Source organism: Phoca vitulina, unplaced genomic scaffold (genome assembly GCF_004348235.1).
Source record: "Phoca vitulina isolate PV1807 unplaced genomic scaffold, GSC_HSeal_1.0 scaffold9, whole genome shotgun sequence".
Classification (NCBI taxonomy): domain Eukaryota; kingdom Metazoa; phylum Chordata; class Mammalia; order Carnivora; family Phocidae; genus Phoca; species Phoca vitulina.
Window position 1 is genome coordinate 16,348 of NW_022589712.1, and position 26,734 is coordinate 43,081.

Here is a 26,734-nt window from a genome sequence, read left to right on the forward strand (position 1 = left end):
TTATACATATGTATGTCAACAGAAATCTGGAAAGATACCTACTCGGTGGGAACTAGTTAACTATGGATGGTGGGACTATGAAATGATCGTTTTACCTATGTATTTGTTTGTTTCTATAATAAAAATGGGTTAATTTCCTAATTAAGACAATCCATTACTCAGAGCATTTTTCCTCCTAAGATTTGCAATGTTAAAACCAAGAGAAAACTATTTGGGTAAAACCCGAAGAGACGTGACTGGTAATCAGGTCATTGTCATGGGCTCTGAGACACATGGAAGTCCAGAACACTGGAAAAATACAAAACCCCAGTAGGCTGGTGAAGGTGATGAATAACTGACTTCGAAGAGAAGCCCTACTTCAAAACTGACCTTGATCTGCCAATAGCACTGCTCACAGATGAGAGATGCAAGGCAAGAATGATGGTCTTTCTCTCTCCCTCGCCCCCCCATCTCATGCCAGTGCACACATGGGGAGTAAACCCAACTAAGGAGGCAGGAATTGGCCATTAGGATTTCCCTAGGGAAATCTGGCCCTGAGGTCAGCTAAATCTGTTAACCGTGCTAAGGCTCCTTCCAGCCCCTAGGTGTTTCATGATTACGCTGTGACAATTCCCAGTTCTTTCAACACCAGTGATGCCTGCCCAGCACTGAAGGAGGCCTGAAGGGACACTGCTGTTGATCAGTGCTTAAAAACCAACAGCTAATCTAAGTTGGCTCATGTTCTCCCATAAGTGCATCTTTCTTGGATATAACACCATTATTAATGTCACGGACTACCTGGTTATTTTAGTATACTTTTATATGAGAAAGTCCTGGTCTATTAGCCCACATTATAGGTATATATGTGTTATTCGTAAAGATATGTGTATGAAATACAGTGAAACATAGCTCTATATGGGAAACCAGTATGGAATTCTGACGGGGAGATTTGTTACTAGGCTACTTTTAAATAGAACCTATAAAGAGGGAGGATGGTGTCACAGTTTTCAAGCTGGGAGAGTGACGTCTGAGAATGACCTACAACTATGGTGATACAGCCCATTGCTACTGGAGGACACATTATAAGTTGTCATCATCTGGTGGCAAGAATCAACACTTGGTAGGAAGCTCAGTGGCTTCTGGAAAACTGGACTAGTGTGGGGTCTTCACATTGCCAATTGTAAATGATTCTTAAAGTCAGATGTTACAGTAAGTTTTCCAAAGCAGAATAGTGCCCTGACTGCTAAGGACTTTAAGCAAACCCATTAGGGTCTGTCTGGAGACATCACCAGATGACTGTGGACATTCTTGCAGGTATGTTGGGAATAACCAGCCAAGCTGTCCTTTAGGTATGTATCCCTACCAAGTTCTGGCAATTAGGGTGAGGGTTCACAGGGTCTCTCCACTTACAGACTAGTCCAAATCAACAGAAAGAAAATGTCACAATGTCAACTAGCATCCATGTTGAAAAATAATCCATCATATGAAAAATAATACAAAATAAAAATAACCTAAAACCAAAAATTTACATAAAAACATTGAGCAACTCAGTTACTTCTGGAAATGTCAAGATGCATTTAAAAACACCCTAAAATGATCATGTCTCACCCAGTAACTTCCTGTAGAGGATGCCATTCCCTATTGCCCATCCACGTACTCCACTGTCCACCAAAACTTCTGTTTGGCTCAGACGCTGCCTGACCCGACTGCTCACCCCTCCTTTTATTAGACGCTGAACGCTGGTCTCATCATCCCTTGACAATTCAGAGATAACAGCAAAATGAGTATGTTTAAGTGCTTTTGATAATCACCTTGGTGTTAATGCAATCTAAGACTGTTGCATGTATAATGTAAGATTAAGTAAACGACCATGGGATTTTCTAACATCATTCCGTATGTCTAAAAATTAAGGATTCTCGGTGTAGAAAAAATAAGTGATTAAATGAAACCCCCGTAGTCTTGAATTTGAATTGGATATATCAATATGAACTCATGAGGTATTTAATCTCGAAAACTTTCAAAGGGAAAGCAGCATTTATCCTGCTATATGAAGTGTATCACTTTATAAAAGTATTCCAATGAATGACTGGAAAATAAGTAGAATTTCATCATTTGCAACCCACTAATGAATTCACAGATCAATGAGAAGCCTCTGGATGTAGCTGCTCATTTGCAGGAAATCGAACACAGGAACATGCTGAACTACACCATGAGTTTGAAAATAGCAAAACACATACTGTAAGAAACTACCAGCTGTAAATGTGGCCTAACATTTTAAGGAAAAGACAGGGAGGGGGAATATAAGGAGTAAAACAGACAGAAAAGCATCCATTTTTTTTAAAATGGAAGATTAACCCATATTAGTAATTTAGGTAATGACTATAAAGTGACTACAAAATTCAAGATAATGGTTATTGGTCGGGGGGTGTTGTGGCTGGACTAGAAGGAGAGGCCCCTGGGACACGGGCAAGGTTCTGAGTGATGGTTGCAGGATGTCTACTGAGTAATACACTATACTAAATATTTGTTTTGTTAGGTTTTCTGTGTGTACTGTTTCACAGGGGAAAGCCTCAGAATTCCGTAAAGTGATTGGGAATAAGATAAATATATCAACAAGACTTGAAATGCAATGAAAAATTACATTAATACCAGGAACCAGAGAATACTTAGGAATTAACTTTTATGAAATGTATAAGCCCTATATGAAAAAAATTATAAAACTTGACTAAGAGAAGATCTACATGTGGAAAGATACTTCCTTCTTGGATGGAAGGAGATGATATTGGACTGATGGATGGCAGTGGCTCCTCTCCTAGGCATGTTCACTACAGAAATGTCTGCACTGAACCACAAACAGGCATATAAGGGTGCTTCCTAAGCTGAAACACTGCTGATAATTAAGGAAACAGGTGAATACATAAAGGTACATAAGAGATGATGTACATCTGTGATGCTATCAGACTCCACGACATACTGACTGGAAAAAAAAAAAGCAAAGCTATAAAACAACAAATGCTTTAGTATTTTCTAAATATGGGATCAAAAGCAGCCCAAAAGGAAAGAAGCTGCACAGAAGGGGGCTTGGGAGATACCTGGGGAAGTAAGCAGAAGGGAGAGAAGGAAAGAACTCTTCCTTTCTGATAATGTGCCTCTGAACTGCTTGAAAATATACTTTGACAAATTAACCCAAACAATAAAATCCAAGAACTTACAAATTTCCAGGTAATATTCATGAGAAAAACAAACACCTCACCAGGCTGTACACATACCCAGCTTTAATACTGAAGGACTCTGGCCGAGAGCCTGGTTTTGCGTTCCCTAGCTATGTACCCTGGGGCAAATACCGCAGCTGAGGCCGGAGTTTGCTCACCTGGGAAAGAGGAACAAAACCGAATTATAGGTTTTGTGAGAATTACAGGCAATGTATCTGGGAAACAGGAGGTGCTCGATATATGGAACATAATAAATCCATGTTTCATGAGCAACCTTAAATTTTCAGGTAGTTCATCCATTATCACTGCGACATACAATGCAATGTTGATTCAAACAAACAACGAGCAAGCAAGCACACATTGAAATGGTTCCAGGCAATTATATCTAAAATACAGCTTTAACAGTATGATCACACAAATCTTACAAGGTATCATTTATAACATCAATCTAACAATTTTATAAACAGCATTTATTGTACAGAGTACTCTGAAGGAAGAAAAATATGTACAGCCATTCGTTCTCATTAATACGGCTACTTTGTCCTGCAAGACTGAAAAGGCGGAATGTGTCTGGCACAAAAATAACCCCTAGGAGTCACGAATTAGAAAAACAACACTTTTAAAAAAGATTTTTACTTTTCTGGTAGAAATATAAAAACTGTGGTTTATGGGGAAGAAATTAAACAAAAGAAAAAGTCCAATCAATTGTAGAGGTGGCTTTAACACTTGAAGTTTTGTACCTCAAACCAACTTGCTGACAGCAGTATGTGTTTAAAATCTAAATATAAATAAACGGGCAGCGCTGCACAAACAGCGGCACAGGACGAGCAACTTACACAGCGCTGCGGAGTTCTCCGTGCAGAAGTAAGACCGCTTCCCGGCATCCCTACGGGGAACGCACGCTGGAGAGCTTCACCGGCTGCTACAACCCACAGAACATCCATCTTCTCACCAAATCGGGGCCATCCACAACACCAGCATTTAAATGTACCAAAACTGATTTGTTTTAAAAACAAGTGGGTGCAGAGGCAGGAGTATATAACAGCCATTATGTCGTCTTCCTGAAACCCTTTAGAATAGGGTAGATATTTTCAAATGCTTCATAAATTTCTGCTCTGACTTTAGCACCTAATAAAGACAAGTCGGAGAAGAGAGTCTGAAATAGCTTTTCTTAACATGTTAAAGAGGTAAAATTACTTTAAAATAAAATTACTTTAAAACCATAAGCACAATTCTCATCCATTATTCTCCCACTTGCTGCCTTTAAAGCAAGTTCTTCTGAACCTTCCCCTATTGTCTCCAAATGGCACTGTTGATGAATCTCAAAGAGTTACAGAAGGGTTTCCACCTTAAAATGCCACCTCTTAACCAATGTAATGGCCACCTTCCCTGCTCTCCCCACTACAGGTCTTGCTGTGGTCTAATTTCCCTGCTCTCACTCGCCCTGGTGGATATGTTTCTCATCAGAGTGTTAGGGTGGAGGAGAAGAAAGGGGCAAAGGCGTCTCACTTGCTAGCTACCTGTCCCCAGTCTTTGAAATTACTTCTCAGCACTGAGAAAATGCTGTTCTTGAAACTCTTTCAAACCTTCGGACACTACTTCCTGTTACAACTTACCTGTTAATACAACTTTTCCAGAAACAAAAATAAGAAGAACAATTCTGGGTTTGATCATTCTGTAGATTAAACCAGGAAATAACTCTGGCTCGTAACTAGGAGGAAAATGGCAAAAACAGTTTAGAAATTAAAAGCTGCCCATGCTTTAGGTAAAATGAGGACCTGCACAGGGAAAATACTGACTAAACCACAAACTCACTGGGAGGTGAACCCAAAGGAGAGAGAACTTAAGGACAGTGAGGGCGACCCGTCATCAGTACTTAAAGACTAACAAACTCTATATTTCTAATGAGTCTGGATTTTCTGCTGTAAAAACGAGACCTTTAGATTAATGCTCTGCAGTGTCTGACCCTTATCAAGGGTCATGAGTGGCATGTCTGATTCGAACCCCAGCAGCCTCATTTCCCCAGTTCAGACAGACTGAACCAGTTACCATATGTGTGATTAACCTAGTGGGAAATGCAGGACAGGCTTCTCTGAGGAAGGTACACTTGGGTGGACATCTGAAATGCAAGTGGAAGTTTCCTAGGTGAAAAGTGGAACAAGAGGGTGCCAGGTATAAAACTGGGATATACTAGGGGCGCCTGGGTGGCTCAGTCGTTAGACATCTACCTTCGGCTCGGGTCATGGTCCCAGGGTCCTGGGATCGAGCCCCACATCAGGCTCCCTGCTCGGCGGGAAGCCTGCTTCTCCCTCTCCCGCCCCCCCTTCTTGTGTTCCCTCTCTCGCTGTGTCTCTGTCAAATAAATAAAATCTTAAAAAAAAAAAAAAAAAAAAAAAAAACTGGGCTATACAAAAGCCTTGGCCCAAGAGGGTCAAGGCAAGTCTGAGGGGTGCAGGGAGCAGAGAGGCTGGAGAGGTGGGCAGTGGCCTTGTAAGTGGCAGGGAAAATAAGAGGAAAGAATATTCGTTTCACTCAAGTTTATACTTTGCAGGTAGAGCTCATATAATGTTCACTAGAAGAAATAATTCAAAAAACTGGGGATAAAAATTGATAGGTGAGGTTGTGGATTTAATTCATGCATTTAAAATGCATTTATTGAGCAGTAAAATAACAGGGAATCAATTTCATCCCAGTCAAGGTGAGTTATAGATGTCAATAAGTGAAATGGGAAGTAGGAGAATGGTGAGAATAATATATTTTCCAAGACACAAGGGAGAAACTTCAACATTAAATACATCTGTCACTACATCATTTGTGCTTACATACTGTTTTGCACATGTTTTATCATGAACAATGTTTACACAGATTACAAATGAACTGCTGCCACAGGCAATACATTTCAGACTCACCTGCTAAACTGTTGGTGGGTCAGCACAAGGCCTTCTAACCTTATAGGGAACTTCACATCACAGCTCCCCACCATGTTCTGAATCTTGAAGTCCAAGAACTTTGCTGGAAAACCTAACTTCTGTACAACTCTGGCATATTTCCTTGCTGCTAGTCTGGACTGTTCTTCACTAGGGAAAGGAAAAAGTCAGACAGTCGTAGTCAAAGCCACCTAAAATAATTATTCAGATGAGTAACTTTATAAAAAGTCAAAACTAGAAAAGTTATTTTTTTAAAAAGTACAAAATGTCACCCCCCTTCCAGTAAGAGAAAAGAACAAAAGACATTAACTATCTTATTATAAAGTACTCCTATGTCCTTGACAGAAAACTACAGGCCTGCACCAAATTACTGATATGCCCAGGTTTTACAAAAGTGGAGTATCTCATCATCACCACTATCATTACTATTACTGTATTTTAGCCCACAATCCTGAGATGAAAACTAACAACTAACAACTTCATTTTGATAGGAAAATAGTGATGAGATTTATACTTGTCTAATGCATATACTAATTCTGTCCTCTTTTATGTCAAATCTCTCATCCATTCTTATAACTCATCAGTTAGATAAAACTATGGTTTAGTAATACAGAGCTTATGTAAGAAAAGCAAAATAAAAGCAATAAAACCATCATGAACAAAAGACTCTCAAGTGCAGGGGTCAGGAATGACAAAAATTAAGCATACATACATGCAATGCTTTTCTTTTTCTTGAGGACAATAAATTTATTTGCAGCTTCCTATTTTGATAAACTAGATACACACTATTCAGTGTGTAGCAAATGGACAAAGAGAGCTAAACAGTGCACATGAAAAGCATGTCTGGGGGGCACCTGGGTGGCAGATTGGGCATCTGCCTTCAGCTCAGGTCATGATCCTGGGGTCCTGGGATCAAGCCCCGCATCGGGCTCCCTGCTCAGCAAGGAGCCTGCTTCTCCCTCTCCCACTCCCCCTACTTGTGTTCCCTCTCTTGCTTTGTCTCTCTCTGTCAAATAAATAAATAAAAATCTTTAAAAAAATAATAAAAAAAAGAAAGAAAAGCATGTCTGGGAAAGAAAAAACCATCTAGCATTTATTGATAAACCAGAAGCTTTCGATGCTCCATCCAGGGGAAACAAGCAAGTCTCCTAAATGAAGACTTATGTGAAAGCCAGGGATAGACCCACATCTTGCCTTCTGAAAAAAACTCAAGAGACCGGGAACCACAATATCCACAACAATAGCCTTCCCTTCATCCAATAAGCAAAAGCATCCACAGCCCCCCACCGTGTGTGGACAACTCCAAGTCATATGAATTATCTTTTATTTTAAAAGTTTAATTCATTTGTTCAAGCTTTATGAAGCTGATATATCTACTCTTTCCCCAACCTTTGCCTTCTACCAATTACGTGGAGTCCGTTAGACAAGGTTTAAAGTCAACGACCCAAAGCGTTAACCTTCATAGACAGGATCACTCCAAACAGATGCAGAATGTAGGCAACAGCCATTTTATGAAAAGGGTACAATCCTTAAGACTTGCATAATCCTGACCCTCATGAGGCAGACTATTTACAACAAGGGGCAGCAGGCATCTGTGACCAACACACAATGGTACTGTCCCACTGCCAGGACCAAGCAGATCTGTACACTCTCACACCATCAGCTCTGAAATTCTGTGATTCTGGACCAATTTTTTTTTCACTTGGGGATGAATTTGTGCTATATGTAGAATTTTTTACATAAAGGGATCCTTAGTAATAGCTTGGATGTTACATTTCATCAAACATACATAAAATGCAACTGAATAATCATAATAATATATGACCAGGAGAATAAACTCCTTAAACCTACCTCTTGGCTCCTGTGCACACCATCTTCCCAGAACTGAATATCAGTGCAGTGGTTCGGGGCTCTCTTATTCTCATGATTACAGCAGCAAATCGCTAAAATGGTCAGAAACAATCATTAATGAGGTCATGCCAAACGGCTGATTTCCTTTAGGAGAACAAGAAAATGACAAACAACATCACAACTGGTAAGAAGGACCTGTTACACATAGAGTTCTCATATCTGACATATGTTCCTATACAGGGTTCCCTTACATCACCATGCAGCACGCACGGTTTTGCACAGGGAACAGAATAAACAGTAACTACTAAGTAAGTTGAGCCAAGATCTGTGTATTCTTTCACAGACATTGCAACAAGAAATATCTGCAGGGTGCCTGAGTGACTCAGTAAAGCAAGTGATTCTTGATTTCAGCTCCAGTAATGATCTCGGGGCGGGGGTGGGGGGGGGGTTGTGGGATACAGCCCCGCGTCGGGCTTCGCGCTAGGCATGGAGCCTGCCTGGGATTCGCTCTCTCCCTCTCCCTCTGCCCCTCCCCCCCATAAAAAAAAATATATTTTCAAATTTTTTACCTTACCTATTACATCCTTAATAAATACCAGTGTCTCTTTCTACCTTAGATTTGCTAGCTTCTAAACTGTAACTTTTCTGTTTTATTAATGATTTTTTTGGCAAATAGATAGATAAACCTCTACCTCCAGAGGGAGTAAATCAGATTACAAACATACCAGTATGTAGTAAAATGACCTTCTGTTTCCAACTGGCTTCTAGAAACAGTATTAAAGTATTAACACTTACAAAATTGCAAATTAAGAAAAAAAATAAAAGTTTTTATCTTTAATTTCTACTTTTTAAGTTTTAACAATGTTTTTATTGCTAACATTGTAACTCAAGGGGAACGTATTTCAGCCATGGGTTGAATTAATGGCCTCCATTACTAGCGTAATTACATAAGAAAAAATTCATATATTTCTAATCAAGATGACTCTGTTAACAAATTAGACTGCTTTAGCAATTTTAGTTTAAAACGGCTGTCTTCCCTCAGCTTTTACCATCATGCAAAACTCCTAGCACTATATTCTAGTTTATATGAGTCCCAGGAAAAGCCTAATCATTTAGCACTTCCTAAATCCCCTCTACTGGTTTTATTGATCAAATAGTATCATTGCATTGGAGACTATAAAATTGTAAAACTATGTATTCAAAGTAAATAAAATGATAAATAAAAGATTAATTATTCTAATGCTACACATTATACAGGCTTGCCACGATGGACAAACGGTTACTTCCAGACCTTAGTTACCTTGGGATCTTAGACAAATACTTAAAAAAATTTTTAATATTAGGTAAGTTCTTAAAGATAAAAACACAGGTCAATAAACAGTTTTTATCGCTATATAAATAACCATTCAATTTCTTGGTGGAAGGACAATGTTGATATATATGTTTACTTTACCACTTTAAACAATTATAGAAGGGATATATATCATGCACTGATGGAGAGACAGCAATGGAGACATTTCTTGGTCATCTACCTTCTACTTTTCCTTGTGTCTGTAAGCAACAACACTGGTTTGCTTTGGCTAAAGGTAATAACTAATATAAATGGTTAAGCCTATACCAGGCACAACAGGTAATAAATATTGTACCTTCTTATTAAGGAAACTGTTACAGTTTATTAACATCACAAATTCAACATTACATATGTATCATTTTACTTAATATGCTGATATTACATTTCAAAGTCAAAGGTAAAATGCTTTAAATGATGAAAAAAGTTAAAAGTTCTGACTTTTCCTTTTTCTTATATTCTTACTCTAAATTAAAAAAACAAAAAAGAACTGTTTTTACATCGAAGTATCTTTGTGGTTTCCTAAATGGCCACTGGGTAAACATAAAGATTTATTCTCGTACCATAAAAAGAAAGGGTTCTAAAATAATTGGCCACATTTGATATTCCATATTTTAATTAGCTCAACCAAGCTGACCAAAAAGTCTCAATAGCTAAATGAGTCATTTTTGTTCTTAGCCAGTTATTACAGCAATTTTTATCTTGGACATTTCTACCTAGGCTACATCTTTCTCACTTGTATATAAAACACAAGGTTATGTTTTAGAGATTTAGAAACTCGCTCCAAGACCATTACTTAACATTTTTCTCAACCCACAGCTAATATTTATCCATCCAACTTAGCTATCTGTTACAGCTGACAAACATACCCCTACACTTGTGTAATATTACTTTGTCTGCTTCCTATATAACTGTTAAATAATGCTTCAATCTAAACCCAGCTACTTTACTTCCCTTCCCTTAAAAAAAAAATAAACTATTTTAGTAAACTATCAAAATAAATCTAAACCTGCCTCATTCTGACTGTTTTGCCCTGATGATACATCCTAGACATCCTCATTCAATAATGATTCATATATTTAACATAATCAAGGTATACTTTATACTGATATAGTTTAACTTCTAAATATTGTTATAAAACACTCTGTTACAACAGCTCATTCTACTAAAATAGTTATTTTACTAGAGGTTCATGAGTAAATATTAATAGTCAATAAGAACTGGGTTTATGTCATGAGGAAAATAAGAGTTTTCAATCTTCTTTGAATATCTCCAATTAAAACATTAAACATAAATTGGTGACTTATTAGAAAAATCAGACTTCTGAAGGCAATATCCATTGTAAGATTACACCCTACTCTAGGGAAAGGGGCTTCACTATACTATGCAAACAGCAGCTCTTACTAGCTTTAACCACCACTGACAACAGAATAATATATATAGTTTTCAAGTTGAGGTGGGAGGCAGAAACTTAGTCATTGTATTTCTCTTTGTTTTATTTAAATATCTCAAAATGGCTTGGTTCCACTCAAAATCATCTTCAAATTTTAATACTTAGGCATGTGCACACACATATGTGCATACAAACAAAAAGCCACCAGCAAAGACAAAGACAAATATGTACATTGATTCAAACTTTACAGAAATATTGGTGAGGATATTTAACTTGAGAAGTTCAAAAGGCTGCTTCACAAGCCAACAAAAACTGTAATAGAGGGCAAGACTCTGAACTCTCACTTAGATGTGATCTAGTAGCCAAACCAAAAACTTTAGATATGCTTAATAATAGCATGTCTGTAGTTCTCCTGTTGATTGAAGCTTTCCTTTGTTAAAAGGCCAATGCTAAAACAGTCCAAGTTTCCAAAAAGAGTTTTATTTTCCTTGGCCTACATTCTAATGATGCGGTGAGTTACACCTCAAAATCCCCACAAATTCTCACCCTATGACACTGTTCCTGAAAGACCTAGGAAAATTGGCCTGGCTACCACTAATGGTCCACTAATTTGCTATATCTTGGTCTTGTCAAGCACAGGTCTCCCCTGCTACTGGAAAGTGGGGTATTCCTGTGAAACATTTGTAAGCTAAAATGGAGTAAAGTGAGGAAACAATTACCATTTTGTTAAAGCAAAAATTCTCAGATGTCTTTCTGTTAGCAAAAACAGGTACTAATGTAGGTCCTTCATAAGAGCAAAGTGACTTAATGCAAACTTCTGGATAGCATGGGAAACCTGGACTGGTCAAACCCATGTCATATACAAAGTCTTGTGCCCACTTACGGGTAAGCTACATTTCCAGAGGAAACATCACTGCACACATCTCCATGTGATATACAGGCAGACAGAAACATGAAAGAGACATCAGTGGAAGTCGGCTTCAAACTGTCTAGAAGAAAGTGTTTCAGACTCTCCTCCCTGAAATACTATTCTCAAGCATCAGGAACAGATGCATGGATACCTTCCCCAGTTTGCATGTACTCAGAATCCAAACGGATATGGGTTCTGCCTGAAGACTAACCCAAAATCTACTAAAAGGCCTCCAGAAAGTGATGACTCCTGAAAATACAGCTTCCTCCCAAGACTTCTCTGAATCAAGGACAGGACAACAGACTTTGTATATTTACTGCCTTTTCTTTCTCTCACTTCTTCCCCTTGGTTTTAATCATTTTGTGCTGTTCGCAAAATGTGGTACAAGAACATGATTTCACTTTGTGTATGAGATTTCTACCTGACTGGGGAGTTCCTGAACTAAGACAGGAGCTCCTGGATTGTGGCTCAAAAAAACAAATGAAACCACTCCCCCAACAATCATAAATTCACTGGCTAAAACAGAGTCAGATAATAAAATTGTCCTCAACTATTTTATTGGCCAGCCAAGTAGTATTGGTACAATTGCTAGTTAAGTGGATAAATACTGGGGGTGGGGAGGGGGGATGCAGAACAGAACAATCACTTGAGAAGACTTCATTCTTAAAATTAACCCAACTGATTCTTGGGAGTTAATTCTTCTGGTTAGGCATAAGAAAACTTAACAAAAAACAAAACAAAACAAAAACTGGATATATGAAGTGAATTTCACTTAATTCTTATGACACTTAAGATGCTTCTTATTCTTTGCTACTCTTCCACTGTCAAATATCCGGTGCTAAAATGCTGCCACTTGGCCACTCTTTCAAGATGACATTCAAAGAATACCAAATAAGAAAGGGAGTAAAACCCTCATGGGCAACCTAGACTGGGAATTTAACCAAAGGGGGGACATGGGAGATTTCGGTAAAGGAAACGGTGCTAACCTGGCAAAGCTGAGAGGCACTAAGACACTGACACACATTACACACACAGCCTGGCACATGTAATTCAGTTAAATTCTTGAGTTTTTCTTTCTGCTTGCTTTTTTCTTTCTTATATAAAATCTTATTCTTCCTTTGTTAGACAAAATAAATTTACTATCAGCTCCCCATGTATGAAAGTTAACAGCATGCTAATAATAGACGTTCTCAACTTTAGGGGAACCATCTTCTGCAGGGCCCTGTCCCGGAGGTCTTCAATCTGATCATCTTCCACACTCAAATGCCTGGTCTGTCTGGTCTGGTCCTCAAAGAATGTCCACTCATTTGTGAATGCAAATATTTACTATTTTTTTAAAAAATAGCTTATCTACTAATGCTGAGTCTTACCATGTACTCAAGCTGCCATCTTAACATCAAAAATCTTGTATTTTTACCCCATAATCTTTTTATTATAAAAAGCTTAAAAGTTATACAAATACAGAAAAATATAATAAACTCCCTTGTACTTACTACCCAACTCTGAAAATTATTAACTTCTGGCCAATCCTGTTTCACCCAAGTGCCCTTCCCCAATTCTCCAACTGGATTATTTTGAAGTAAATTCCAGAGAATGTATCATTCCCTTCTACATAGATTTCAAAACATAAATGAAACCATACCACATATTTTGTTCTTTAATGTCAGAGGATCCCCATCACAATGGGTACATAAATTTTAGTAGTTTAACTTGTAGACTACCATGACTCTAGGGTCTCTCACATGGTAGCTATTCGATAAAAAAAAAGATACACATTTTGCTTTAATTCCTCATTTTGTTGGTGTCAACGAACATAAGCATGACACATTTTGGTTTAGGGACCTTTAACAATAAATTCCTGTATTATTATAGTTTGAAATACATTAAAATTGCTCTAACCTTCGGATTATATTCAGCATTTCGGGCACGAAGTGCAATGGTCTTTAGGTCAAGCTTACAGCCAAGATTCACTGTGGATACAATATTTCTGCAAGAAATTTGAAAAGAAAACATGGTCGTTTATTTAACTTTTACAGGTTGAGATGTTAGATAATTATCTAGAAATCTGATTCTTTTACTAGAACAAATTTAATTACATTAGTTAAATTTAAACTAATTTAAGTTTTAAATTTTTTTAATTTGTTGACATTTATTGTTTACCACACACCATGGTGAGCATCTTACACAGGTTATCCCACTTGATACTTAACAATGCACTATGAAGTAATAACTATTAATACTCACATTTTCAGATGAAGCTGAGGCTTAAATGGGGCAGTTAACTTGCTCCAGATAATCACAGTTCCTAAGTGGTAGAGCCAGGATTTACACCCATCTATCCCTTGAGCCATGCCTTAGCCTTTTGTGAAGCCATTATATGCCCTTTGAATGAAACTAATTGCCCATAAACCATCATGGATGGGCATGGAACATCACTGTCCTGTAAATACTGATTCCGGACTGCAAATACATCTCCAATTGTTTCTAGCTCATTGCTGCTTTTGATTCTTTTCCTGTCCTGTCAAAATGCAATACTCTGAAAACTTGATGGCTCACAATTTGGTTGGGTAAGAGGATAGCTGTGTACCTCAATACACAACAGTAAGACCAATTAGAATGATCAACCCAATGAATGTTTTCATTTCTATATCATCTGTCTTCTTCCAATCAATTTTATATACACACCTACCTTTAGCATTTCTCTCCTTACAAACTGAATCAAGTAAGTTGTGGTACATCTACCACAAATTTAGTCATATAATTGCTACAGGTATTCTTTTTTCTCTTTTTTTAACCAACAGTACATAAGGGTTCAAATTTCTCCGTATCCCCAACACTTATTATATGCTGTTTTTGACAGTAGCCATCCTAACGGGTATGAGGTGGTATCTCTCTGCAGTTTTGATTTGCATTTACATGTTTAGTGATGTCAAGCATCCTTTCATGTGCTTATTGGTCATTCATGTATTTTCTTTGGAGAAATGTGTATTCAAGTCCTTTGCCCATTTTGGAATCAGGCTCTTTTTTTGTTGTTGAGTTTTTAGTAGTTCTCTAAATATCTAGATAATAATCCTTTATCAGTTACATGATTTGCAAGCATTTTCTCCCACCTTATGGGCTGCATTTTTACTCTGTGAACAGTGTCTTTTGATACACAAGTTTTTAAAATTTTCATGTAGCCCAACTGATCTGTTTCTTTCTGTTGTTACCTGTGCCTTTGGTGTCCCATCCAAGGAAACACTGCCAAGTCCAATGTCGTGAAGCCTTTGTCCTGTTTTCTTCCTGAGTTTTGTTTTGGGTCTTACATTTAAGTCTTTGATCTACTTTGAGTTAGTTTTTATTTTATTTTTTTATATCCAAAATCTGTTTATTGGGATAGTTTTCTTTTTTTTTAAGATCTTATTTATTTATTCGACAGAGAGAGAGAGACAGGGAGAGAGGGAACACAGGCAGGGGGAGTGGGAGAGGGAGAAGCAGGCTTCCCGCAGAGCAGGGAGCCCGACGCGGAGCTCGATCCCAGGACCCTGGGATCACGACCTGAGCTGAAGGCAGACGCTCAACGACTGAGCCACCCAGGCGCCCCGTTTATTGGGATAGTTTCCCACTCGTCTTGATTCCTGGTGCTTTCGGTGCTGCTTCCGCCTAAAGGAAGCCTTGCTTTTCCTCCTGTGGGCTGACAGAGGACAGCGGAGCAGCCAACACACAAAACCACCATTTGTGTGTGGCTAAAGACAGTGGTGATTGTGTAGCATCCCAGGTACTCCACGTCCATCAAGTAGGAGTTGGGGCCTGCACCAGGTGCTTCTTCTTGTACTTCCTCTTCTCCTCTTCCGGGGACAGGTAAAGGAGGTCCTTCGCAAGAGGCATGCTTTCATGGGGAGGTCGTCACCACCAGAGAGCTATTTTGAGTTAGTTTTTGTATGTGGTGTTAGTTAAGGGCCCAACTTCATTCTTTTGTATGTGGATATCGAGTTGTCCCAGCACCATTTGTTGAAAAGATTATCTTTCCTCCACTGAACAGTCCTGGCACCCTTGACAAAAATCAATTGACCATATATGCAAAGGTTATTTCTGGATTCTCTGTTCTACTGTATTGGTCTATATGTGTGTGTCAATGCCAAGACCATGCTGTTTGATTACTGTAACTTTGTAGTAAGCTCCGAAATCAGGAAGTGTCAGTCCTCTGGTTTGCTCTTCTTTTTCAGGATTGTTTTGACTATTCAGGGTCCCTTAGGATTCCATATGAATTTCAGCGTGAGTTTTTCCATTTCTGCAAAAAACATCATTGGGATTTTGATAGGGATAGCACTGAAAACATAGATCATTTTGGGTAGTATTAAGATTTGGACAATATTAAATCTTCCAATCTATGAACATGAGATGTGTTTCCACTTATTCAGGTCTTAATTCTTTCAGCAATGTTTTATAGTTCTCATTCTAAATTTTTCACATCCTCAGTTAATCTTGGTTTATTCTTTTTGTTCATGTTGTTAAGGGAATTGCTTTTGTAATTTCCTTTTTACATTGTTCACTGTTTGTGTACAGAAATGCAACTGATTTTTGAGTGTTAACTTTGTATCCTGCCACTTTTCTAAATAAATTTCCTTAATATATCTAATACATTTTTTTTTTTTTGGTGGAGTCTTTATGATTTTCTCTGTATAAGATCATAACATCTGCAAATAGAGGTAATTTTACTTCTTCCTTTCTACTCTGGATGCTTTTTATTTCTTAGTATTGCTCTGACTAGACCTTCCAGTACTATGTCGAATGTAAGTGGAGAAAGAGGTCATCCCTGCCTTGTTCCTGATCTTACAGGAAAAGCATTAAATCTTTCAACATTGAATATTAGGCTTGCTATGATTTTTTACATATGGCTTTTACTATGTTAAGGTAGTCTCCATCTTTTCCTATTTTGTTGTGTTCTTATCATGAAAGAGTGTTGAATTTTGTCCATTCTTTTTCTGCATCAATTGAGATGATCACTTTTCTTCTTCATTTTATTGTTATGCATATTGTGGCATATTACATATTACACTGGTTGATTTTTGTATGCGGACCCACCCCTGCATTCTAAGAATAAAAATCCCACTTGGTCATGGAGTATAATATGCTGCTTAATGATGTTTCCTAGTATTTTGTTGAGGACTTCTCCATCAACGATCATGGGGATATTGGTCTGTAGATTTTTTTTTTTTTACAGTGTCTTTGGCTTTGGTGTCAGCATAGTCATTGAATGAGTTAGGAAGCATTCCCTCCTCAATTTTTTTGGAAAAGTTTGAGAATTGGTGTTAGTTCTTCTTTAAATGTCTGGAAGAATTCACCAAAGCCATTTGGTCCAGGGCATTTCTCCTGCTCTGCCATCTCCCCAGAATCCTTTTCTTTCTTTTCATTTCTGAGTTTATTTAAGTTATCTCTACACCCAACATGGGCTTGAACTCACAATCCTGAGATCGAGTCACATGTTCTTCCAACTGAGCCAGCCAGCCCCTTAAAAATGTATTCTTATATATTCATTAATTATTTACCCAATTCTTCATAAGCCTGTAAGATTTAGAGGCCACTGAAATTCCCACCCAGAAGGCTCTTAGTGGATATGGAAACTCAGCAATGTGGCTGACTAGATGCTTTGTAGAATACCAGAAAGTTTAAGGTGCCAGCAAGAAACAAACACCCCATCACAACTGGTTATAACTGATGATTTAAACAAAGGCGCAAACTTAAATGCCCATAAGACCCAGACAAGCATGCAAAACAGGGAGTGGTGTTGACAAAGGTGAATTCACAAGTGATTATCTCTCTAAATCAGTAAAATGAAAACTGTTTGATTTTTAAAACTGTGTCAGGTCAAACACCCAAGGCCAGATTTGGATAACAGGATCCACAATTAAATATTATTAGTTCTAAAAATGACCAGAGGTGGCTTACAAGAAAACTGGATGATGTAGTTATTGCAAATGACCCTTCCATTTGGCCGTTTCCTAAAAGCAAAAGCTATGTACTTGCCATCGCATGAGAATATTTTATGTTTTCCAGAATTGTTTTCCCACCCCACCCACCCAGCACCCAATGCTGTCACATATAGAACCCATTTCATTTATGTAGAAAAGTCCATTTAGGACAAGAACGGACATCCTCAGCTTGTGGAAAGGACACAGCTCTCCAAAGAGTTATATGCAGCCCTCATAATAACCAATGAAGACAAACAAGGACCACTATGAACTAATAAAGACTAAGTAACTAATTTTCCCTTCCCCCAAACTGAAAACTTCACAAGGGAAGGAGACTACATAAGGCTTGATTCAGCAAATCAGCTTCAGGAAAATGTCTATAATAACAATTTGGTAGCTTGTGTCTATATATTTGGCCCAAAATTATAAACACAAGCTACCAAATGTCTGAAGATGTTCTGCGAGCCTTTTACTGAGGAGACCGAATCACTCAGGCAGCTTAGCATCCCCTTCTCACGTGAGAGAGAGAGCAGATGTTGATACATGATTACCACTAGTACTGCACCCTTAAACAAACCAATCCACCTGAAAACAAAGAAGAGCAGCACCCAGTCAAGGTACCCCTCCAGGGTGAGGGGGAAGACACAACACAAAGTACTCACTGCAGCTGTGGCACGATCCCCGAGCTCTCGGAGGCTGGTGTGGCAGGGGTAATGGGGGTCATGGGGGTCATGGGGGAGGGATACAGGGGAGTGGTGCCCGGCAAGGGTGCAGTGGTGAGAGTCTGTGAGTGGAAGAGCTGTGGTGTCTGGCCCGAGGCCCCCTGGGCTGCCTGCTGGGATGTCGACTGCTGAACCGCCACCACGGCCTGCTGCTGGGCCTGCTGCTGGGCCTGCTGCTGGGCCTGCTGCTGCGCCTGCTGCTGGGCCTGCTGCTGCCTTTGCTGCTCCTCCAACAGAGACAGGCTGCTGGTGTTCTGGATAGGCTGTGGAGTCAGCCCTGTGCCGTAAGGCATCATTGGACTGAAGATAGGGATTCCAGGAGTCATGGCACCCTGTGCAAAGTCAGGAGAACAGTATAGTTAGGCCAGCTGGTATTGGGTGTTTCTGGCACTCGTGTGGTAGAGGAGGAGGTGAGATGTATGAGGACAAATGCCTTCCCAATATAAACGGGGTGATGACGCCTTAATAGAAAGGCATTTGCTGTTCTTACACATATCACTTTCCTCTTCACCATAACATAGTAGGTAAAACCTCAGTACGTGGGGTTATACCTAGGTGTGAAATCCAACCCTGCGACTTACTACATGTGAAAACTCGAGAAAGTTGCTTAGCCCTTCAGGCATATCTACAGGATAATAATGTTCTAATACCGTTAGAATAAAGGAAATAGCTGGAGTGACTGCCCGTCTGTGTTTAAACTATTACCCTAGTATACTGCCTGGGGAGTTCCCTGTTCACTCTCAACGGATTTGTCCAAGTTTGGATGATATATATGCTTACCCTAGAGATGCCACTTAACTCATTCAACGCAATGACAGGCACTAGAAAACACTGAAGTGTTAATAACAATAACGACAATTATTAGAATACTATTCAAAAAGGTGGATCATTTGCTCTCCAAAAAGTTTAAATCAAGAAAATCCAACGTATCTATCAGAACAATATCAATTTATTTTTCCAAATGCTTAACTTTTCCAGACACTGTTACATTTATTAACTTATGAGTCTCAAAATAGCCCTTTGGTAAAGGGAAAAATAGATGCTGTTCATCCCACATTAAGGACAAGAAAACTGACACCAGAAGAAGCTAAATGACTTTCCTAAGACCACAGATCTCACTAGTAGAGAAGCCACAATCACAGCTAAGTTTTCCTGAGACCCAGTCCAATGCTCTCACCCAACACCAAAATCCATGGAGCCAATGGAGCTTGCAGAGCTTGCAGTGACTTTGTGGACCTCTGAAAATTATATCCAATATTGGGGTGCCTGGGTGGCTCAGTCATTAAGCATCTACCTTCGGCTCAGGTCATGATCCCAGGGTCCTGGGATCGAGCCCCACATCACGCTCCCTGCTCCACAGGAAGCCTGCTTCTCCCTCTCCTGCTCCCCCTGCTTGTGTTCCCTCTCTCGCTGTCTCTCTCTCTGTCAAATAAATAAATAAAATCTTTAAAAAAAAAAATTATATCCAATATTTCTGCATGAAGGAATCCATAGTTTTCATTAGATTCTCAAATGGGTGCAAGATCCAAAAGAGAGCCATAATCCTTTCCCACTTTATTTGGCAGAAAGCAGAAACCAAAACTGTCTAAGATATTTACGTTAAATTGTTTAACCAACATAGTGGCAGAAAGAATGTGAGAGGAGGAGGATCAAAAGTATACTGCAGCCCTAAGATTATAGGCATTACTCTACTGCATCTAACAGGTCTATAAAATATTGGCTAGAAAACATTCAGGTTGTGTTACTTTGAAAAGTCTGCCTTTCTTTATGTCACATATACAAATGAACTCAAAATGGATCACAGACATACATGTAAAAGCTAAAACTATGAAGAAAAAAATCCTTAAGACTTTGGGTAAGCCAAGATTTCTTAGAACACAAAAGCACTTAACGATGAAGTAAAACTGATGAATGGACTTCAGAAAAAAAATAAGAGCTTCTACTTTCTGAAAGACATCAGTAAAGAAAATTAAAAAGTAAGGCACACCACAGACTGAGGGAAAATACCTACAGTACCTACACCTGAGAAAGAACCTGTATGCACAATACATGAAGAGCAATTCCACTTCAATAAAAGACAGACAAATAATCCAATAAACAAATGGGCAAAAGATGAGAAGGACATTCTACAAATGAAGACATGTAATTGGCCAATAAGCACTTGATAAGATGTTCAAGATCATTAGTCATCAGGAAAATGCAAATTCAAATCACGAAGAAATACTACTAAGCAACCACTAGAATGGCTAAAAGTTAAGGCCTCAAGTGTTAGTGAGGATGTGGACCAACCAGAACTCTCACATGCTGCTGGGGGAACTAGAATATGGTTTGACTGTTTCTTGTAAAGTGAAACATACACTTACCATATGACCTAGCAATCCCACTCCTAAGTATTTACCCGAGAGATAGAAACCGTATACACAAAGCCTGTTCACAAATGTTTACAGCAACTTTATTCATAATAGCCCAAAACTAGAAACCCCCCTAATGTCAGCAACTGGAGAATGGATACACAAAATGTGGTACATCCATACAACTGAGTACTACTTGGCAAAAAAAAAGGAATCTGCAGACATACAAATGTAATATTGGGGAAAGAAGACAGACACAAAAAAGCACATACTGATATTCCGTTTGTATGAAATTCTAGGCAAGGCAAAACTATCTTTAGCTATGGATTAGCAGATCAGGTGTATACAAACAGATATATACAATTATCAAAACACTTAAAATGGGTGTTTTCATTTTATGAAAATTATATCTAAAGGTTATTTTTTTATTTAAAACTTTTATTTAAATTCAATTAATTATATATATAGTGTATTATTAGTTTCAATTAATTCAATTAATATACAGTGTATTATTAGTTTCAGAGGCAGAGTTTAATGATTCGTCAGTTGCATATAACACACAGTGGTCATTACATCAAATGTCCTCCTTTTTTGGGGGGGGATTAAGATTTTATTATTTATTTGACAGAGAGAGACACAGCGAAAGAGGGAACACAAGCAGGGGGAGTGGAAGAGGGAAAAGCAGGCTTCCCAACAAGCAGTGAGCCTGATGCGGGGCTTGATCCCAGGACCCTGGGACCATGACCTGAGCCGAAGGCAGCCACTTAACTGACTGACCCACCCAGGCGCCCCACATCAAGTGTCCTCCTTAATGCCCATCACCCAATTACCCCATCCCCCCACCCACCTCCCCTCCAGCAACCCTCAGTGTGTTTCCTAGAGTTAAGAATCTCTTGGTTTGTCTCCCTCTCTGATTTCATCTTATTTTTCCCTCCCTTCCCCTATGATCCTCTCTTTTGTTTCTTAAATTCCACATGAGTGAAATCATATGATAATTGCCTTTCTCTGACTTATAGGCTATATTTTCTTTTAGATTTATTTATCAGAGAGAGAGAGCACGAGTGGGAGGGGCAGGTGGAGAGGGAGAGCGGATCCCAAGTAGACTCCACGCCAAGCCCAGAGTCCAACATAGGGCTCCACCCCACGACCCATGAGATCATGACCTGAGCCAAAACCAAGAGTCAGATGCCCAACTGACTGAGCCACCGAGGCACCCCACAAATAACATACCTACTTTAAAAAAAAAAAAAAGTAATGTTTTGGGGCACCTGGGTATGAGCTGTCAGTTGTGCAGCCAACTCTTGGTTTCGGCTCAGGTCATGATCTCAGGGTCAAGGGATCGAGCCCCGTGTCGGGCTCTGCACTCAGTGCAGAGTCTGCTGGACATTCTCTTCCTCTCGCTCCCCCACCTCTCTCTCTCAAATAAATAAATAAAATCTTAAGAAAAATAAAAAATAAAAGTAGGCATGTTATTTGGAACCTTAAACATAAAAGAGAAAAGATAAAACCAGAAAATAATTTGGTTAGTTACTTTCAAAATCAAAGACCCGATAATCAACGTTTCATAAACATTTATGGAAAGATTAAGATTTATAGACAAATACATATTTTAACTTCCAAATAAACTCCCAAAATTTAACACTATCATGCCTACTCAAAGCCTAACAGAACTTCTCAACAAAATAAGAGAAACTTGAAACCATATAAATCCATTTTCAACAATAAATGGTTAAATTCCCTTCCTTCCTTTTTACACTGTCTCTAACAATGCAGATTCTGTGCCATCTACACCCTCCCTACAGCTGTATTACCTGAGGGGAGGCCAGGCCCTGAGCATAAGGCGGCAGGCTGTTGTTCTGATCCATGATGTTCACTTTCTTCTTGGTAAATCAAATACCTTTGGACTGGAACTCGCCTCGGCATTCAGTCTTTTCCTAGAGCATCCCCAGTACACGCTTCTTAGCAACTTCCTCAACTGCTTGCGTTATCTTCATGTACACCAAGAAACAGTAATCTGCTTTGAAAAAAGTTCAAAGTTTATAATATAAGAACACAGGCAGGCTGTAGTCTTACAAACCAGTTCCATGATTACACAAAAACTAGAAAAAAAACAATGAAGCTATTTTGGAATATATTTTTTTAACCTTATAATGCTGAAATGTTATTCTTTCCATGTTTACTGTGACTGCATGTAAAACTGTCAATAGAACAAAAATTGTTTCATTACATATTTAAATACTTAGAATGTTCAAAATTAAGGTGTCATAATCAACGTTAAAAACCTTTGGGGAAAAACACTCAGGGAAAACAAATTCCTAAGCAAACTGTCATATCTGAGTAGAAATATTTATTGGGCACTGTATACACAGTGCTATTAGATATTTTATATCCTCCACAATGTCTTGGGTGTAAGTTCAATAAATATTGAATTGGATCCAATACACTTTGTTGTGATCATTTTTTGATCTACTAATTTAATAGAACACTGTGATAGAAGCTTTATAGACCCCAAAATAAATAAAACATGTTTTATTACTTGATCTCTTTAAAACCTGTAAATATAAACTGTGCTCTATCTAGTTTTCCTTAACTCATCAGCTCTTTACTGGCTACACATTTTTTATTTCTTTTAGACCAAAGAACCAAGTGACTACTGACAGACCTTTTGTTGAGTTTCGTTCAGATGGATCCTTAACTTGCTGAGGATTGCTATAAGAACTGACTGAATCAAATAGGACCGGCTGATTAACACATCAAGATCAGCATCTAGTTATCATATAGTAAGCACAGGATAAATGTTAGCTGCTATTATTATTAGATTTCAGTTTAAACATTATCATCTAAGAAGATATTGTCACATATAGAACTTGCTGATATATCAAAGACACATATGATCTTCAAGCATGTATTGGTACAAAGCAAGCACTCAGATATTTGTTGGATTAATGAGAGAATCATATATCCTACATACCCATCACTGTAAAAGACCAAAAAATCGAGAGATAGAGAGAGAGAAAAAATGAACAGTCTGCTTCAGAAAATGTCAGATATAAAAAAATTATATTTTTAAAATTGTTATCCTATAATAGAAGTGCTACAAATATGAAAATGATGAGGATATAGTCATTAGCATCAGAGTTCAATTTGAAGGGTATGCAAATAATTACTGCCAAAGTGAAGTGCTATAATAACAGAGGTGTACTATGCTAAGTTCTTGAGTGCAGAATCCAGCAAATGTCTTCGCAATCTCTATTTGCATATAGCACATAATCAAGAATAAACACATACATGAATAAACGCATACAATAAACGCATTCTCTTTCCATGGCATGTATGTATACATGCCATGGAAAGAGAATAACTGCCAAGTGTTTCTGAAGGGGAATATTTTCACAAAGAATGCACTAACTTGGGTCTAGCAAGGTAAGCAGAAATTTACCAATCAGAATCTCAGGCAAAAGATCAATCATAAGAGGACAAAGACTGAAAGAGCATGCAGTATGCAAGCAACAAGCTTGAGAGAGGAGATACCAAGTACCAGTGCGGTCACACTGTTTTTGAGTTTTACTCATTCTTACATTGGCAAAAGAGCAGTGACAAGATTTTGAAGTGCAGCGTGAATAGATCTACTTTGGCAAGAGTGTGGATGAATTCGAAGAGATAAAACTGGAGGCTGGAAGTTCAGTTTAAGGCAGTCACTGCTACGGTTGAGGCAAGAAAGGAGAGGGGGATTTAAAGCACTCATAAACATGACAAGAGATTTATCCAGAACTGGTGGCTCCAGACCCCATTTGGCAAACTAAAGTCTACACTAGGTGTAGAGGCACTAGGTTGGGGCCTGATGTTATGGTTGTTCAGAGCTCATCTCTCACTCCCAGTGACGGGACGGACCATCTTTCCTCACCATTAAAACCGCAGTTACTATACTTAGTTATTACTTAGAACTTATCCTATAAAACTAACTTATCCGCCAAAAAGAGAGTTGTTTGCAGAGTGTGTTCCCATTTTGGAAACTGAAGCACCAAATTTGATACTTTTAAAAGACAATCACTGATAAGGGAAAAGAACCAATAAACTCTGTATAGCCTCCAAGCACATTCTTCTTCACACGCAAGCCTATCTAGGCTTTTAAATTAGAAACCTAGGGCCTAGACAGCTAGGCCTGTGAATAAAGAGCTGTGTATTTACATCTTACGCTCTCTCGTGCCTGAAGTCTCTGGCCTCTGACAAAACGTTCAAGTCTCAAGCACAACTTTGTAATAAAACCACCCCGGCTGGTAGCAAAGCAGGTGGACACCGGCCAGGTAGAACCTGCCCTCCAACATCGACAAGGAGACAAGGATGGCAGGACAGGACGACTCCGGCTCTAGGATGTGCGGGACTGTTCTGTCCCGGGCCCTCCCGGAGCCCTGCACCCCGCGCTCCAAGGGTGGAAAGCCACTGCCGAAGCACACCCGCTGGGTGGGCGGCCGGTACAGGCCCGAGCGGCGGCACGAGCGAGAGGAACGCCCCCCCCCCCCCCCCGCGGCCTGCGCGCCCACTCAGCGTCTCCCCCGCCATGGCCCCAGGGCCTCGCTGAGGTGGTCGCCTCTGCACGAGTCCTCAGAGAAGAGGAAAAGCAAAAAGCGCCGTTACCTGGAGTCCCTGCAGACCGCTGCTGGCCCGCGAAAACGAAGTTAAGCCGCAGGCGGCCTAAGCGCCCGCCACGGCGACCCTTCCCGACCCTACTAAACTTCTGGCGCGCGTTGATAATGTCACTTCCGCCAGTTCCAGCCTTGGCCTCAACAAGTTACCCGCACGAGAGCGGCGGCCATGGGAAGTGTGGGCGCCCGGGCACTTCCGCTGTTGCCTTGGTACTCGGCTTAAAGGAAAGAAGGGGCGGGCGGAGCTTTTCATGAGTTCCGGGCGGAGGCCGCCTGACCAGCGCATTTTCTAATTGGTCCTTGCTGCAGGGAGGCAAGATAATGATTTTCAAATGTTGACTTTTTAAACTGTCTAGCGGTGTAACCTTTGGCAAGTTACCTGAGCGCTCTGCCTCAGTTAGTAGAAAGGAACACTAATAGCAGTTACCCTCTAAGGAAGTTGCGAGATGGATTAAGGAAATGCTTGAGCAGTGCCTGGCACGTGGTAAGCTCTCAGTGAAGAATGAGCCTGGTTTACAAATTCAATTATATTTTACTTATGCTACTACCATCGTATGCACTCTTTTCACACTTGCCACAAAGAGACTGTTACGGAACCTCAAGTTAAGCTGCCCGTGGCTGGAAAAGCCAATACTCAAGAGAGGAGCTTTGATTGGAAAGGAATATGAGCTTTATTCAGGAGGCCCGTCACCTGGGGAGAAGGCGGATTCCTGTCCAAAGGCCAAATCCAAGGTTTCTGCCTGGCCCAGGGATTTTTAAAGGAGTTTAGGGCAGTTAATCAGTAAAGGGAGGGCAGTGGTCCGTAACCTTTCTTGATTAGGTGCAGACCGATGATACCAGCTACCCACGTTATCACAGCACTCAGAAGTTGCACAAGGAGGTCTGGTTCCTTAGGGGCCGGGATTGTGCACCAGGGTCTGGTTTGTTTCCTGACGTGCAGAGGTGCTCTGTTGTTTCTAGTAAAGAATGCACGATGTATGGGGCACCTGGGTGGCTCAGTCGATTAAGCATCTGCCTTCGCTGGGATTGTGATCCCAGGGTCCTGGGACTGAGTCTGGCATCAGGCTCCCTGCTCAGTGGGGAGTTTGCTTCTCCCTCTCCCTCTGCCCTGCCCCCTGCTTGTGCTCTCTTGCTCTCACTCTCTCTCTCAAATAAATAAATAAAATCTAAAAAAAAAAAAAAAAAAAAAGAATGCATGGTGTATGAGGCTAAGGATGCTTGCTAAAGCTCAAAGAGTAGTAGTTTGGCCAGACTGGCAGAGGACGCTTCAGTTCCCCACTGTCAATTTCATCATTCCATATCTGTGGGATTAAAGGTGAAGGTCCTCTTCTGTAGCTACTTCCTCCTGATTGGGGACCACGTAAGGATTTTGGAGTAAAGACTTTTTTACAGAGTGGGGGAATCTTGTTTCTGGCATTTCCACTTAGGGGAACACTAAAGGCGTCTC

At 39.6% G+C, this 26,734-nt stretch overlaps 1 protein-coding gene across 6 annotated transcripts; it reads right to left on the bottom strand.

Annotated features, from left to right (window-relative positions):
- Positions 1-38: 38 nt before the first annotated feature.
- On the bottom strand, positions 39-25,386 carry TBP (TATA-box binding protein). Of its 6 annotated transcripts, XM_032407435.1 has the most exons (10): positions 25,280-25,377; positions 24,223-24,345; positions 23,307-23,410; positions 22,456-22,658; positions 18,234-18,625; positions 13,520-13,607; positions 7,970-8,061; positions 6,101-6,268; positions 4,808-4,902; positions 3,556-4,319 (listed from the first exon to the last, which is right to left on the bottom strand). In XM_032407435.1, exons 4-10 carry the CDS (start codon positions 22,507-22,509, stop codon positions 4,240-4,242), a joined length of 969 nt encoding a protein of 322 aa, XP_032263326.1. In that variant the 5' UTR covers positions 22,510-22,658; positions 23,307-23,410; positions 24,223-24,345; positions 25,280-25,377; the 3' UTR covers positions 3,556-4,239. The 6 variants fall into 6 exon arrangements, 5 of the variants coding, with proteins under 5 accessions (XP_032263326.1, XP_032263324.1, XP_032263325.1 ...); XR_004299932.1 differs by lacking the exons at positions 23,307-23,410; positions 24,223-24,345 and adding an exon at positions 39-3,349 and having other exon boundaries at positions 4,028-4,319; positions 22,456-22,661; XM_032407433.1 differs by having other exon boundaries at positions 23,307-24,345.
- Positions 25,387-26,734: the final 1,348 nt, after the last annotated feature.

Bases quoted from the DNA above. Each gene is read 5' to 3' on its own strand.
- TBP (XM_032407432.1), bottom strand. From the start codon at position 22,509: ATGGATCAGAACAACAGCCTGCCGCCTTATGCTCAGGGCCTGGCCTCC. The intron at 13,608-18,233 runs GTGAGTACTTTG...AATTTCTTGCAG, and splicing joins GGGATCGTGCCACAGCTGCA to AAATATTGTATCCACAGTGA. The intron at 8,062-13,519 runs GTTAGAGCAATT...TGACCATTTTAG, and splicing joins ATGCTGAATATAATCCGAAG to CGATTTGCTGCTGTAATCAT.